Genomic DNA, 17945 nt, shown 5'->3' with positions numbered 1-17945 from the left:
CCCCAAGTCCTTCTCCGCAGGGCTGCTCTCAAGGAGATCTTCCCCCAGTTTGTGTAAATACCTGGGATTGCCCCAGCCCAAGCGCAGCACCTTGCACTTGGCCTTGTTAGATCTGGTATTGAAGTACCTACAAAATCCAGGTAACATCAATTCTATGCTAGTAATTTCTATTAAAAATACATTCAATCTGCCAAAATTCAATCTTACATAAATTACAGAAGGCATTATGGATATACTTATTCAGACCAAAAACACGTTTTCCACAACACAGCTTAAATTTCTTTCAAAGTCACTAAAGATGCCATTGTTAATTTTCAAGTCAATTTCCACAACGGAATGACAAAGTCTGTAGGATAGACCAGAAAACGAGCATAAGGAAGTCATTTCATATAGCAGTACAATTTCTTTGTCCCTCAGAAACATGGACAAAGGAATACCTGCTTCCAAATAAAATTTTCCACAAGAATGAAAGTTACTTTGAAGCAACAGGGAATCGGTTCAATGAATTTAAGCACAATACATGATAAAACAACTTATTAATATACAATGGCTGGAAATCACTTCCAGTTGAGGGAATCAACATGGAACAAGTATTGGGAAATAGCAGATGTTTATCTGTCTGGCCAAGCTGAAGTAACTCTACCAAACTAGCTAGTATGCAGGGCACCGGAAGCAATTTTAGCAGTATGTCCATGAGCACAGCAAGGAGTTGCTTTAAAAAAAAAAAAAAAGACTCACTTTCCAAGTTAAAATCCAAGTTCTACACAGACTATTAACAAATACTACTTAAATTTATTACAGGGATCACTGGAGAAAGGAGTTTTCCATATGTTTTGTTGCCTTTCTCAGTTTAAGCATTCTTGTTAGAAGAAAAGGCCTCAGGTATTTAAGACAGTTACTAAAGCTTTGTGGTTTCCACTGTAAATCCTCTATATCCCACAAAACTAGCTGTAAATGAGGATACTTACCGAATGGAGCTGCAGAAACTCATGCACTAAAGCTCTTGAGGAAATACGATACATGGAAAGAATCAATACAGGTCTCATACCCAAAACAGATGAAATTTGGGCAGCTTGGAGACTTCCAGCTGCTCAGTCGCACTACTTAACACTAACTTAAGATCTACATCATGATTTTCCACTTTATTTACTACCAAGAACTAGGAATTTTTGAGATTGATGAAATGCCTCCATATTCACACAAATGATAGGCACAGTGGTAAAAAAAAAAAAAAACAAAAAACAACACAACAGCTGGTGAGAAGATGAACATCAAGACCTGCAAGTCTCTCAATCAGCCTTTAAGGATCCATGCAGCAGGTCCAACAACTCAAAGAAGCAGCCCAAGTGGGCAGGAGAGGCCTGTGCCCTGGCAGTCAGCCTGAGGGGCCACAGCTCTTCAATTCATTGAGACGCCTTAAAAACCAGAAGGCAGCCAAAAGGAAAGGGTCTTTCTGAAGCTTTTTTGGGAACAAATGGTGCAGAAAGAAGGAGCTGAGCAGGTTGCAACAGGCAAGCTCTTCCCCAAAAATCTCAATTTCTGTAACAATTTCTGTTTTCATTAAAAAGTGTCAAGTTCATGCTGGGAGTGTAGGGAGAGTGGTTGGGACGACCTGATCTTATAGAGCAGACACTTGGAATGAAAAAGTCTCATAAGACAAGCAGAGTAAGTTTATTTTCCACAGTTTTTAAACTGCCTCTGAACGTTTGGTACTTGTGCTCATTGGCCTCCTCTCCCCTGCTGTGCTAAATCAAAGCTTCAGAAAGTCCCTGTTCTTTTCAGAATGCAAAAGGAACACTTGTGACAGGCAGGAAATGCTACAACTGACACTGGCATGTCACTTCAACAGGGGAGAACTGCACGACCAAAGATGCTGCACAATCTAAATGAAATTATGTTGTCCGTCCCCTGGAAAGAAAATCTTCGTTTAGCACTTAAGATCAGCAATAATTGGATGTAAAGCCTGGGGGAAAGACATGAAAAAAACCCAAATATAGCAAAGAAAAATATATGAGAGACAAAACTATATTATTGAGGGAAGATCTGTTTCTAAACAGCAGTCAAATATGCAAAATCTGCATATAATGCGAAAACAGAACAAAGTAGTAGACTGAAAGCAACAGCATTTTGACTTTTCAATTGCATTTTGAAGCTCTCCAGACCTGTGCTCTTCATAAGGAGCTGTAAGATATCTGGAGACTTAATTCCTCTTGGGTAGCTGGAATGTCTGTTCAGTTACTAGAAAAAGACTCAATTGTGAAAAATCCCGTTGAAATGTTTCACTGGGCAGATGGTGGACTAAGCCCTCCTGCCTTCGAGAGATCATCCGGTCTTTCCTCCCTAACAATTTTGTAAAGTGCTTAAATCGCTTACTGACTGATTAGAACAATTATAAACTACTCATTAGAGAACATAAAAATAGGTACACAGTTTCAGTTATCGGAAACCCTTTCTGTTCTTCCACAGCCACTGAAGATGGATCTATATTGTTGTGTTTTAAATTTTAAACGTCCAAAGATTAGTGGAAACACTTGGGAGCCATTAGAACAGTGCAAAATCCGGACCCATTTACACAAAATGCAGCAAGTGCGAGATGTGTTACAGAACTTACAAAGAAATAGTGAAAATTTGTTAAGAAAAATAAAGGCAGGCAATACTGACACTTGTGGTCATTTCTAGATTGCTGTTTTTCACTCAGTTACAAATGTGCTTCTGATAGTTAAGAAATACACTGTGATCACAGAGTAGGCACTCAGATTAAAAATACTCTGTAATCCCCTCTGCTCTGAATGATATATTGGAAAAGTATCCTTTTTGGATCGTTGAGACCAACGGCCACTGGCCGAGTGCATAATTCTTAACACAGTTTAAGATCAGCAATTATGACGTTCTGTATGAACACATTTCCAGAGGGAAAAAGAGAAGTTTTGAAGTAAAAATAACCACCCTTGAAAACACTGTCATTACTCATTTTGAATTGTCACTTGACAGGGTTTTCAACACATTGAAACTTAAAAAATACTACATTTTACTCTGATAAAATGGAATAATCTTTGCAGAGTATTTGTGAAGTATTCATAAAGCATGATCCAGATGGAAAGATTCAATTTACATGTCAACTGTGATGCACGTGTTTCGTTTAACTTTCAGGGGACCTGTAGCCATCAGGCAGAAAATCATCTTTCTAAGCAGTACACCTGACTGTTGCAACCACTGTCAACTCGTTTGAGAAACTTCTGTTACTGCTGCCAAGAGAAAGCTTTACTTAAACGACTCCTTCCCAGGGTTTAGTTTATCTTAAAATTAGTTTGACAAGATATGACTGCTCTCTAAAAGAGACACAAACTAAATTTCTGGATAAAGTATTCCGAAGTCTCACACCTTTGTTTTGCACAGATATACTGCACAATTATCAGTCTTGTGCACAAGTTACTCTACTTACCTTAAATGACTTTCTGCATCTGTTTCTAACGTGGTATAACTCACTGCACAGTCAACCTTGCACTGGCCATGTTAACTCTACAGCATTCCTTACACTCACACAGCACATCTGCACATCACTAAAACTCCTCCTTAGCCTTAGTAGATCTAAGTATTTCAAACACCAACACTGCAGCTTCTAATTTAAGATGTAACCATGGCAACATCAGAGAACATACTACCCCTTGGATCAAGAACAAGCAGACCACTGACCCTTCACAGTGAGATTTGGCCAAAATAAAGCTCATTCCAATCCACTACCACAGCAAGACTACTTAAACCTTCAGGTCACACTTACAGAGCAAAGCAAGTTCCGCCCTCCTGAAACACCCAGGAACACACAGTACTGCACAGAAGTACTGAAAAAGAAAGTTCTATAAAAGGAACTTTTTTTTCTGAAACGTTGACTATCTCAGCCTACCATCGCATACACAGACAAATCAGTGGGAAGAGGGGTAGAAGGGGGAGCAGGGAAAAGTGCTTTTCTTTACACATCCACAAGATAAACTAAGACCTGCTCATCCTTTAAATGTGAACAATAGGTGAACAGAAGAAATGGTTCACTAAGATTTAAAAATTCCAGATTCAGCTTGTTCATGATGCAAGATGTCAAGTTTGACATAGCAACATATAACAGTTCTGCCTGAAGTTCACAGCCTATGCACAAGTGATATGGTCACTTAATTTAAAAGCCAGAACTAATGTCATTGCTTTCTATCTAAAAAATAAATGGCCCTTGAGGTTTTCGTACCTTTAATATTAACGTTTAGGGGAAGAGAAAAACACCAGTAGGTAAACGTGCTACTTAAAATTCACAGCCATTTGGACATGCATTTTAGGTATGATAGAAACACGAGTAAATTAAGCCAGCAGAAACTTTTGTCAGTGGAAACACTATGGATCTCAGTGAGCATTCGTTGAGATTTAGAACTTGTTTCTCAAGTACATTCTTATATGTCTGATCTGAAGATTGAAAATTAGTCAAAATTTACATTACTTACATCAAAGTAAGTCAACAGAGGTTAAGTTAACCACATGATTATCTCACTGCCTGCTGGTAGTCCAGAGTACAGCAAGCTGACAGAGCTAACCTCTCTCTGTCATGTTTGTACACGCACAGCAACAGACTATATACCCTATGTAATATACAGAAATGTAAACATACTGTGTGTTTAAATTGCAAATCCAGTAGATGGGGCACACATACATCCTTTCAAAACACTGGTTCTGAACTACTCATTGAAGTCCCAGAACAGTAAGCAGTGTTGGCTGGAAGCATCTCCTCTCCCACTCCATTCCCTCACTAGCTGCCTCTCAAGCCCATCCTCCAGCTTTTTGAAATTCAAGATTTCTAGAATGGAGAAGTTTTATTTGTATTGAATTCTTGGGGAATATGGTCACGTTCCTAAAACGTTCCCAGGTAAGATGATAGGATTTGCAGAAAATGTCATTAGAACAGGAAATGCATATATTAAATACAAGACTAAATTAACAGAGAAAGTAAGTATGCATAGGTGATTTAGGGGAATATAAGTCCAATCATGTTTCTAGTAAGTCACCAGAACAAGCGTCTAGAATAGTAAAACACAGCGACTGTCTGGAGAATCATTATGCGCTAGCAAAGGAAGCACCTCCCCAGTTCAACCAGAGATACCATATGATAGACCCATTATATTTTCTTTATCCTTTGGCTAAACAGACAAAGAAAAATAATAATAATAATAATCAATCCAAATCACTGAATTCATTCTCTTTTCAAAAAAGGATGGGCAAACACTTGGGTAGGAATGCTGCTAGCTTGCCATCTTCAGCATCCCCTACCGAGAGATTTTTTTTAAAGCATACAGCAAATAGAATGAGGTGTGTCAGCACAGAAGGGCCAGTTACTGACAGGACAGAAATTACTGACAGAAACCCAAATTCCACTAGGAGCAGAAAAACATATTCTATGATATAGATATGCCTGTAATGTAAGAAAGATACTTTCTGATCCATCAGTAATTGAAATAAAGCTTAACAGTTTATACATGAATGCCTTCCAACTCAACTGCCTAACCTGAGTTTACAAAAAGCAGCTTTTATAGGGTAAAAATATGAAACACGTAAAGCAAGTACGAGCAAAGAAATATATATTTTCCTCACCATAGGAGCACAAAAAATTTTTTTACTGAAAGCACCAAATGGGTTAAATCAAGCTTTGGTGTTTAAATGCTTCTAATTCCTTTGCAAAGCAGAACAGCCCTTGGAATACTGAAATAGAACATCTCACATTAAAAATCCCCCAGAGAATCATAAGTTACAGTGTCAAGGAAAAGTGAAAACAATTTGAAAAAACCCTCAATCATTCATTTAATCATCATACAATTTTTATACTATTCACCTATCATCGTGCTTGCGCTGAATATGTATCATTTATCAAATAGGAGGAAGAGTCTGTAAAGGTTTCTGGCTGCCTTTGGGTTTAGTCAAAATGAATGCAAACAATCACGTGGGATTCAGCCAAGCAGTGACGTTAAATTCTGCTCTGTCAGAAGACAGCATCTGTCAAAGCCCACATTTAAACTGCTGCCTGCCTGTGCAGCAGCCGAAGGACTACGGAATGGATTTAATAGACCAGAATCCTCGGTTAAAACAGCTCGAAACCATTTCTACTACTGCCTAGCAACAATGAAGGAGGAAAGAGAGACAAATCCTATTACTAAAGGCAACTGAACCACTACATGCTAGCACTCACTGCTAACATTACCGTTAGAAATATGGATACTGGGAAGAGGAGAACGCAGCACTGCATTGTCCGACAAGGGAAACACCAGATGTAAAAGCTCCAATCTATCGGCTGGGAACGCCAGACAGCCCCGACTGCCGGAGCACGAACAAAAACTCCCGTCCTTTTGTTCGAAGGATGAACAAAAAGCCCCAAGACAAGGACAACACTTATGAGCAAGGAAGGTAACACAGCAACGAGCCGACAGATGGACAGATTGGATACTGTGAAAAGCAATCGCAGGAAGCAGACTGTTGGGGGATGTGCGCATGTTCGATAGCATCTTTTTTGCTGAAGTGATGGCGTGCCAAAACTATTTTCTGTGGGTATAATCCTCGCACCATAAATGGCCTGACCAGGGAAGGTATGTCAAATCCTTGTGTGTGATATTCATTCAATTGTCTGTTACCTTTCAGCCATTACAGATAATGATCATTCCTAATTTGCAGAGCCCAGAGTTAAGGTGTCTGTGAGCAGTGGAAAAAATTCCAGCAGGTTTTCCTTTCACCGTGCAGAACAATGTCACTACCTTACACATTTAATGCACTGCTTACAGCCTGCTGGGGGTACAGGAGGGATTAAAGGGATAACGTGGCTACTGTAATGATTGCATTTAACTCAAATTAAAAACTTAAACCCCTCCAATTTAGGGAAAAAAACAGTTAGAAATCCTCTCAAAGTAGGTCAGAATTAATCCTTATCGGAAGTAATCTTAAAGCACTGATAAAATGGCCATGATACGACACACACGGAGAGCACTGAACCATCCAAACAGACCATGCAGTCAAATTACATTATCTAAGGAGTACCTTCAGACCTTTCTCACGCTTTTTTTTTGTTTTCCTCCCCCCTCAAACACAGCAAAATGTCATCAGGCTAATACTGACCGAGCATAATTTGGGAGCGTGCATAAGATCGGACATGATCTAAGCCATCAGCAGCGCAATCAGGCACCACATTTTACAAGTAACATCAGGCTCCGCTGACATCCCAAAAGGAAACCTTCACACACTGTGCACTCAAAATGGTGAGCACGTAAATTACCTCATGCCATCATTACGATCTCTGTTTAATATGAAAACACTGACTGTTTAACTTGGATTGCAAAATGGCACTCAGTCTAATTGTCATTCATTTCTACATTTTGTTTTAATTTAAATACTTCAATTGTGGCAAACAAGCAGGAAGACGGCTCGCTATTTACAGTGCAAATTTAAGATCTAAACGTATAGCAATTTAATACACTACGGGATGAAAATGCTTCTCTATAGAACCTACCAATAAGCTGTAATAAATCATTAATCTGTCAACATAGCTGTGTTTACTTTGTGCAAGGCACTCACCCGGCTCACATCACTTTTAAAGCTTTTCCAGGAGTTTTAGAACAAAAAATACCCTGCCTTCTGGCAGTGCTCCCGGAGCAGCATGCCTACCAGCAGTGCCACTTTCCTATCTGACATTTCAAAACCCAAACATCAGAGCTTATCTTGATTATTGCCTGTTTTGAGCACAAGCTGAGTGCAGTTGGAGTGAACCAGGGCACGACTCTGTGAGGCCTAAAGCACAGCTGCTGCTCTTCATCAGAACACCGGCTCAGGCTCCTTTGAACTCTTCCCCTTGATTAAAGGGTTTGCCCACAAATCAAAATATGAAAATGCAGAACGTGTAAACAGGGAGTCGAATGCTTCAGACTGCAAAGTTGTAATTATAGAGCAGAATTGAAAGTACAACACTAGTAGAGCACAGACCACAAATAAAAACTCAAGAGGCATTCACAGTGAATATATTTGGCATTCAATCATACATCAGAGACTGCACAGCCAAGTGCCAAAATTCAAGAGCCATCCTAAGTCCTATCTTCAAAATGCACAGCTGTATGCAACAACGTGCTTTCAGAGCACAAGGTGACTGCACGGAGACCTTGGGCTATAGTTAGTAATTTGCTTTCTGTTTTGTTGCAGTTGCTGTGTCTCGAAAGCTTATTATCCACTGCATATTTGGAGATGTTTTACACCTGAATTACAAAGGAACTGATAGACAGCATTACTTGGGTTTTTTTCTAGCTGTAAGTTCTATAAAGCTAGGAAATAGATGGGGGTCCTTCCTTTATCCATACAGAGTCTTTTGAAAGGGCAAACAGGGATCTAAGACTCTCCAGGAAACCTCCCACCTTGAAAAAAAAATAAAAAAAATCAAGCAAACATGCAATGAGAGAGGACTCTCTTTATAAATAAGTCTTTATGATGAGAGATGAGACTAAGACTTTAAGAGATTTAATATGCAGTATGTGAACGTGCAGTCTAATAAAAGCACAGAACACTTCAGCCATTACAACCCTATTCTGGGGCAATTCCTCTGTGCAACATAGAAAGGCAGCACCTGCGAGCAGTTTTCAGTTTACACAAGTGTTCTTATAACAAGATTCTCCCTTCTCCTGTGTGAAATTGGTGGCACAAGAAAACACGACTTCAAACAAAAATTAAAAACGGCTGAGTAGTACAGTGCAGATTTGCCAAAGTATTTGTACCTAATGACTGAAGTTTTATAGTGGCATAATTCAGCGTGGCGAAGTTAATTCTGAATTACAGCTGCTGTTCTGCATTTATCTCCTCATGAAATTCTTGTTTTCACTTCTTCCTGAGCCCCATGCACATGAAACAGAATGGCAATTAATCAAATATTCCCACTGCTGCCTCCCAAACCCGTATCGAACAATTAGTTTCCCTGAGATCTAGGATATCCTTTGAAGTGACATTTATGTTTGCTCATGCAGCGATATTCATCCCAAGTAGCTGAGCGCTCATTTAAAACACTGCACACTGCAGAGAAAGTAAGAATTATGTTTGGAGAGCAGGCTTTTATTTTCTAAGCATATAAAAGAAGGTGCAAGCGGTCGGATAAACACACATCTTCCCCATCGGGGGCTTATTTCCTTTTTATTTAAGGTGTAATTTCTGAGCCAAGAAACAGAGCAGCGTGGAATTAGAGATTAATTCTCAAGCAGCGTACTTCAAGCACAGGCTTAGCATTTGAAGGCTGGAAGATAGTTTTTAAGAAAGGTAGCTCAGGAAAAAATAAAATCCCAAATATTTTCAGAACGCAATTCACAAACACTGCGTAACAGCACGGCAGGGAAGAGTTCAATGTATCACTAGGCAAAGATTTTGCCCTTTCACTCAGCAGTAAGGAGCACTGTTGCCGTTTTAGATAACGTTTATGGTTACAAACCCGTTAAAATCCCCACTTACTTGCTCCTCCTGGTGGAGGTTAATAAGATAGACAAACTACAGTTTCAACTCAGTAACTGCAGCAGTAGTTCCCCCTTGCTTCTAAATATTGAGTGATGTCTTCTGCATATAGGTTATTCTGTTTACATATAAACTCACACAGTAACCAAAACGAAGTTTAGTTACACATCTGTCCGTATCCTTTCTGAAATCTCATTTTTCCTTTGCATTAACTCAGCAAACTGAATGTTAGTCACACACAGTAATATATTATTCAACAGCCATCTCTTCATAAATTACTTCTTTACTGTGCAAAATCGTGTAATTTCCCCATATAACATGTTACTTAGTTTTTAAATGCAGAAATTAATCCAAATATTGGTTTTAAAAGATAGCCAAGTAATTAAGAAATTACACATTTATATTAAAAATAGCATTTTCTGTGGAAGCCTTGTTCAGCTGTCATCCTTTTTTTCCCTATACAAAACCCTAGGGCCCAGAAATAAATTAGAGCAAATTGAAAATCACAAACGAATTGCTACTGTGCAGTGAAAGGCTCATTTACGAGACGATGTGATCAGCTTTTAATATGCAGCATCATGAAGCTGCCATATTGACTCTGCTCTTGAATATGAAAAAAAATTTAGGAGAAAATGAACCACAGACTACTTTGGCACTCTTTCCTACAGTTACAGCTGCTATTACCACTACTTCACCTTTCTGCATGATAATAGAAGTATAGTAGATGCATTTAAATTCTCAGAGGAAACAAAAACTGAAAATCACATTCATCAGACTGCTTGCCAGAAAGTAACTTACTGCTGTGCAGCTTTACTTCACGTTGATGTCACTATTTACTTAAGATCTCTATCCACTGCAACTCAACAGCTTAACAGTAAATCAACTGCATGCCCGCCTGGTACGAAAGCCAAATATTCAATACTCTCTCGTTGCGGAGCAGAGGGTTAAAGGTGTCTGAAAGGTGACCAAAATTGTTATTGTGTGTTACCATCTAAGCACCGTGCAGAGAGGTTACTGGACCCTGAAAATTAATTTTGACAGGTGCACCTTCTCTCATTGACTTTCTGAACACAGTCAGGGCCGGTGGAGACACGTCAGGCAGTGTACTGTGACTAACAGAACTCCGCCATCATCAACCTTGCACTGTCTGTCCCACTACCACCACACAACCATTTTACTGTAGGAGTTTTAAACTGAGCCATACTAGCCTCTACACATCACATCCATTTTAATTAATGCCAATAAACTTTCCAGCTGCTCTTGAGCTCTTTTCATTTAGCCCTCCTCAAGCACTGCACAAGGATTTCATACTCAGTAGATATGATGCTACTTAAGACTCCTTTACACTTTCCCAGCTAGCGTGATAATTTTTTTCCCCTGTTTATTTCATCTTTGGTACCCAGGATGCTTTCCAGAACTTCTATCATAAAAGTATGCATTTTTAAAACCTAACAAAGCAAGTAATTTCAATTGTAAAACAAGCTTGGCTTTTGGAAAAAGAAAAAAAAACAAAACAAAACCAACAAACAAAACCCTAAACTTTATTTATGGGTTGTTTCCTCAAAAAACAAAGCTCAATTTAATCTATTTTTATCTATTTTCTCATTGTAGCCTCATATTATGTGCAGGTAAAATAAAAAATGTGTTTGGTTTTCTCTTTAAACCCTTCCAGAGAGAGCCATTTGCAGAGAATTACTCGACATGAACAAAAGGAAATGAATACCAAAGAATAGCAGTGGATTTGGAAAGGAAGCAAACAGCATTTTGCTTGGCCATTATCTCACACCCCATCACTGGATTCTTACAACATGCTTCAGTGGAGAAGACGACACTGCTGCCTTGCAAAGATGACCTGGAATACCAAAAGGTCTCTATTTCGCACCCATCTTATTGGTCTGATCTCTCTCGTGTTTCTTTTTGCTGTGTTTCTGTTTTTTAACCATCACGACTGGCTGCCAGGCAGGGCAGGCTTTAGAGAAAATCCCATGACTTACACAATCCGAGGATTTAGATCTACAAAAAGCGAGATGAACCACAGCTCTCTACGGAACATGTGGAAAGACGCCGTACCTCAGACCCTCAGGCCTCCAACAGTCACCAACCCCAACAACACTGACCTGTCGCCGCAAGGAGTGACTGGCTTGGAAAACACCCTCAGCGCTAATGGAAGTATTTACAATGAGAAAGGCACTGGGCATCCAACCTCATATCACTTCAAATACATCATCAACGAGCCTGAAAAATGCCAGGAGAAGGTCCCTTTCCTGATTTTGCTCATAGCTGCAGAGCCAGGCCAGGTGGAAGCCAGACAGGCCATTCGACAAACCTGGGGTAACGAAAGCCTAACGCCTGGCATTCAAATTGTTCGCATCTTCTTGCTGGGGCTAAGTACCAAGACAAACGGGTACCTCCAGCGTACCATACAGGAGGAAAGCAGACAGTACCATGACATCATCCAACAAGAGTACTTGGATACCTATTATAATTTAACCATTAAAACTCTGATGGGAATGAACTGGGTTGCATCTCATTGTCCAAGCGTTCCCTACGTCATGAAAACTGACAGCGATATGTTTGTCAATACAGAGTATTTAATACACAAGCTTCTGAAGCCAGAGCTTCCTCCGAGGCACAAATATTTTACAGGATATTTAATGAGAGGTTACGCACCTAACAGGAACAAGGACAGCAAGTGGTATATGCCACCTGATTTGTACCCAAGCGAACGTTACCCTGTATTCTGCTCTGGAACCGGTTACGTTTTTTCTGGAGATTTAGCAGAAAAAATCTTTAAAGTCTCCTTAGGCATCAGACGTTTACATTTAGAGGATGTATATGTGGGGATCTGCCTTGCCAAGCTGCGAATTGACCCCATGCCTCCACCCAACGAATTTGTCTTCAATCACTGGCGAGTTTCTTACTCCAGCTGTAAATATAGCCACCTAATTACCTCCCATCAGTTCCAACCTAGTGAACTGATCAAATACTGGAACCACTTACAACAGAATAAGCACAATGCCTGTGCCAATGCAGCAAAAGAGAAGGCAAGCAGGTATCGCCATCGTAAACTGCACTAGAAGGACAACATTCCCTCTGTCAAATGTATTCCATGTGCAATTTGTAAATATTGCTGAACGCATGTACAGTGAAAATGGATGAGCTTAATGGGACAGCCTTTAGTTGATGCCCATCACATAGTGGAGTCTGAAAATTATTTTTTTAATTTGAAAAAAAGTATAGTTCTTGATAACACTAATATTATAAAACCATAACCAAAAGGTTTTCCCAGCAAATTTGAGGAAAAAAAAAAAATGGAGATATAATGATTTTTTGTGTTAATGTGCAATAATAAGCATGCACACTCCAGTGGTACAATTGCTGACTTATGTGCCAATAAAATCTAATTGAGCATATTTTCCACACAAATTTTATTTTTAAGACAATGCATTCATAGCTCTTGCTCTTTTAAAATGTAACAATTTCTTGTCTAGGATTGCTATAAGTGAAACAAAAAACAAGAAGCAAAGGAAATGCACAAAGGGAAGATGAATCTTACCTTAAAATACCACATGAAAATTACCACACACTTCTTAGAAATGCAGTACACTTAGCAGCATCACGTTTAAAATTAAGACATCATTCAACAAACTCTAAAACAATGCAAAAGCACTTCCTTCAAGTAAGTCCACTTCTAGCAAGGTTGCTTTTTTGGCAAGGGAAAAAGAATAACTGAAAACAAAGCTCAGAAAACCATTACTTTGCACATCTCCTTCTGAAACTCATAGCAGGTGTTCTCGATTCAGGTCTAGTTTCTCCCCCAAGTTATTCTCTACAGGTTATAGGGTGAGACCCTGAATCTGGGTGCCAATTAGCACTGGCACCTGCATGCAGATTCATTCAATCTGCTGTTTATTTTCTTACATAACTTCAAGGCAGCTCCAAAGGGTAAAAAGAAACGCAAAAGCCTTTCACCATAGTCTCAAAAATGTCCCATTTTGTACAAAGAGGGAGAAAACCAACTCAATCTTGATTTGTTTTACTACTTACTGCCTATCAGAAAAAGGATCAGTTAAGCTAAAATAGGACTGCAAGAGGAAATTAAGCCAAACTTTACCTTACAGGCAGAAAGGTCTAAGTCATAAGACTGACATTTCCAGATAGAATTATGGGCAAAACCAAAATGGAAGAAAAATTAAAAATTAAAACTACAACATCTGTCACTGAAAACAAGATGGGAGAAGTAGGCTAAATCTACTTGCAGGTTTTCAAATTTTTTAACAAGCAGAATTTTAAAGTTTCTTTTCCAGTGAAGCAGAGTCGCATCGGAATCACGTTATTGCTACTTGTCACAGTAAGCAACACTCACCTGTGATTTAGCAGCAGAGGATGGAACTGTGATTAGTTTTGTTTGATCAATACTTTTTAATTGGATAAAACACAATTATTTGATGTACTTTTATTATTTAATAAAACTGATTATATTTATGGCCCTTCAGACTTCACTTATTAATGGTAAAGCTACTCAGGAGGAAATAATTTGCTAGCATTACCTGACTTTTCCTCATTTCCCCTAATTCTTAGTTTTCATTCCATGTACAAGACAGAGATTCCAAAAGGTGTTTGTTTTCCTTTGTAATGAAAAGATGAATGTTATAACTGAGCTCCCAGCAACACTGTGTCTATTTCCAGGACCTCACACATTTAAGCAGACTGTGTCACACTGAAGTAGCACTCCTACAAAATGCCAGGAAGTCCTACTGAAGATGGCTATTGGAATTTGCTCTCCATTTTTTTTTTTTCCATGGTCCTCCAATAAACCATCACTCGCTGTATTTAAGGTACGATAATCATATGTTTGTGCATTTCCTACATACCTCAAATAATAGAGGACACTTCTGTGGAAAGCGAGAGTGTTTAATAGTAAATATCTACACAAAGGTCTTCTCAAATTAACCAGACTGAAAGTGCATTGACTTAGTTTTGTTGAAAGTTACTGGCATTCACGTGACACTGCTGCAACAGAAAACATCTTTGGGAGTATTCTTTGAACGCTCATTTGTAGTTCTCCTCACACTCCCAGCTAACACAAGCCACAGCTAACACCCCAGCTGAAAGCTGCCTGGCTTATGTTAACTACACCCATATTAACAATTATTATGCTATACAAGCTTAAAAGAATCACAAGCAATTGTCAGACAACTAGAGAAAGCCACGTACTATCCAGGAGCATTTGGCTGTAGAAAACATACAGTCACACAAACAGCCTCTCCTTGAGTCACGCTGGCCAAGGACACAGTCCTCCCTCCTGGAGGTGGCTTCAACACCATTCCCTGCCTTCAGCACTTTCAAGCTAGAATGTAATATAATGTACTCTACTTGGACTTTCCCGACTCTGGCTAGTTCAAAATGCTGCTACTGGCTTCTGGGTATGGTCCAAGAGGTTAATAACTAAACCTTAAATAGTTTGGCACTTTAATTATGAAGTTTGGCAGCCAAACAACCTCTCGGGTACTCCGCTTTGGAGCTCATGCACGATACCAATCTGCCCGAGTTTGGCAGAATTATGCTACAATACCTATGAGTTCAGCACACTGAACTTCTTTCTAGTTAAAATATAAGATGATGCAAGAAAAAAAAAAAAGCCATTTATAATGTTCTTTTAAGAGCCTAACAATTTTTAGAAATTTGAATTAGTACTTGAGTATAATTTGAAAATTATCTATAAACATAACATACTCAAACCATTATCTAAACAGTCAACAGCTACTTAAATCTTTTGTCTCCAAGTATTGTTTTCTTGCAGTCTGTTATGAGGCTTTCAGAACTGGGAGGGAGAGCTTGTTTGGTGAAATATGCAATTACAGAATGAAAGATCTCTCTTTGCATTCTTTGTGTTGTTACCACTCTGTAGCTTGGGTTGAAGCTATTTGCCCAATGTAGAAGAGCACAAAAACAGCTGATGTTAAGAACAGTGCAATTATTAATGTCATTAAAACCTTTGACAAGTTTTCACACATCCTATCCAACATAAAGCAGGACTAAAAATGCATTGTTAGTAGCAATAGGATACAAGTTTCTATCTGAGATTAATGTATCTGCAATGCAAAGTAAAAAAAAAAAAATGCATAACACCAGTTTGCTTACCAAGATTTGTGTAATTTTCTCTTTAAATGTCTCTGTACATTTGTTTCAGTTTGAGCAGAAATACAAAACCATCTAATATGACTCTGAATTTATTAAAGAAAATAGTCATCATCAGCACCGTCGTCACGGCAAAGAAATACTTTGGTAAAACGAAGAAAGAGAACCAAGTGAAATGAATTTGGTGATTTTTCTTCATTTAACTTTCAACTAAGAATTTAAGCATTCATATTACACAACCAAAATAAAGTTCCACAAATATCTTCCACCAACAACAGATTTATTGGTCTCCAATTGTATTAGTAACCAGAATTATTTGCAGATCATTCCACATCGTACCTGAGCATGGAAATTGCACAAGTACAGCTGCTGGAGTAAGAAAGCTGATCCTATTCCCAACCACTGATCCATTTCTCACAGAGCAAGTTCATGACATATTCTACATGGAAAAAAACTACACATAAAGGTACTTCCAAGCCTCAGTGGTTCCTTGGAGGAAATAAGATTAGTGTCCATTATGATATTTATGTAAATATTATGAATTTTTTCTCTGCTCTAGAATTTAAAATTATATCCTGACAGCAACCTAGGAAAATAAGACAGATGTTGTCAGGTCAAGCAGACTGAAACAATGATTTAAAAACTCACTGTCTCTGCAATGCAGTCTTTTAAATGAAAGTCTTTTAGGCCATCTTTACAAATTTAATAACATATTATCACACATTAACGACTCAAAATCAATGTGAGATCAGGCATGATTTGAGCATGGGGAAAGAATCTAGAAGCCACTGCTGTAGACAGCCCCAGCACCATCCCTGTTCATTGTCCCAATACACTAACGAAATACCCCATCACACTTTGATCTCAAATATCTACACTGTCCCACAGTGAAAAAAAAACAAAGAAAAAAACAACAAAAAACCAACACAACAACAGAACACCTACAACCTTATCTGTAGAATGAATGCCCACTGCCATTTGTGAAAACTTTCCAAGAGGAGATGAAAGAGATGACGCTATCATAAAAGTTACTACTTTTTACATCTGAGCTATTAGCAAGGTTAGTAACTGCTTTGCTAAAGCATCAACAGTTGTTTGTATCTTTTTTTATTTTGAGAACACGTTTTTCAATCCTTACTTCATGCTGTCAGATAACACAAGTAACCACAGGACAATTTATTTACACTATGACAACTGTATAATTTTATGGAATTCTATGGAATTTTAAAAGCATTATCTTCATTTTTCATTTCTGATTTTTTACTTAGAAAGCAATGTGGGATTTTAGGTAGAGCAGAGTCTTATCCCCCTTCCTGACCCCAATAATTTCAGACTGGGGATCATCCCTATCATACGTGGCACTTGCTGTATTATTACAGATGGAATCTCTAGCCCATTTGTTCCAGAATCCCATGTCCAGCTCTGCTTTGCTGGCCACTCAGGAGGGGAACACAGGGAGAGGAGGGAGGTGGGGAGCTGCACCACCAGCCAGGCAGTGCTGTACTTGTAAATGTAGGTCAGGAAGCAGAGCTTCGTACCCAAGGCAAAAATGAATGTAAAGGCTTTCTATGGCAGGAGGATGGGGGAGGGCTGTGGAGAGCAACCTTGCAGTAGGTCAGTTAAAAAAGCTCTTGAATGTGGGAAAAAAAAAAAAAAACAGAAAAGCAAAATGAAAACCACAGCAGCTGATCAGCACCATACAGGTTAAGATGTACACGTCCCGTATAAATAGGGCAGGCTTAGTCATAAAGCAAAGCTCTGTAAGTGAGGCCAAATTAGAAAGCATCGTCTTCTCGAACTTCTAGTGATGAGTGTCTGCATTTCTCTCCTCCTAGAGAAAATAAAAATCTAAAGTAAACTCATTCCTGTGACTAAACTTCTAGCTTATGCTTGCAGTACAAGCTTTTTTTATTACAGCCGGCTCCAAAGCAATTACAAGAAAAGGCACGATGGCACGAAGAGCTGGTCAGGAACTGCTGCGGGGCTGTTTTACATACAGGAGTGCCAACAGAATCAAGTCATAAGCACAGAGAACTCTACCAGTTTTCCCTAGGACTTGCATTTCATCCCCAAAGAAGGCGTTTGCTACACTTCTCATTTGTCCCTAGTTAACCTGAAAGAAAGCCAGGCCCGGTACGACGTAGTACCTTCACCTCATAGTGAAATGACTACATGAGAATTCAGCTGAACATGGGATAGAGATGAAAACTACCACGTTGCCGTTCTCATATTACCATGGCAACAGTTAAAAGAGCTCTCTTCAGCAGTTAAATCTGACAGCTTTCATGATAACACTAACTGGCTGATAGTAA

The 17945-nt window shown here is 38.9% G+C and overlaps 1 protein-coding gene across 2 annotated transcripts; it reads left to right on the top strand.

Moving 5' to 3' along the window:
• Positions 1-5996: 5996 nt before the first annotated feature.
• On the top strand, positions 5997-15614 carry B3GALT2 (beta-1,3-galactosyltransferase 2). 2 transcript variants are annotated; one of them, XM_010715674.3, is made up of 3 exons: positions 5997-6608; positions 7106-7271; positions 11165-15614. In XM_010715674.3, the coding sequence occupies exon 3, from the start codon at positions 11301-11303 to the stop codon at positions 12567-12569; it is 1269 nt and encodes a 422-aa protein (XP_010713976.1). In that variant the 5' UTR covers positions 5997-6608; positions 7106-7271; positions 11165-11300; the 3' UTR covers positions 12570-15614. The 2 variants fall into 2 exon arrangements, with proteins under 2 accessions (XP_010713976.1, XP_010713975.1); XM_010715673.3 differs by lacking the exon at positions 7106-7271 and having other exon boundaries at positions 5998-6608.
• Positions 15615-17945: the final 2331 nt, after the last annotated feature.

Source organism: Meleagris gallopavo, chromosome 10 (assembly GCF_000146605.3).
Source record: "Meleagris gallopavo isolate NT-WF06-2002-E0010 breed Aviagen turkey brand Nicholas breeding stock chromosome 10, Turkey_5.1, whole genome shotgun sequence".
NCBI lineage: Eukaryota > Metazoa > Chordata > Aves > Galliformes > Phasianidae > Meleagris > Meleagris gallopavo.
This window is presented reverse-complemented; position numbering and strand designations above follow the sequence as displayed.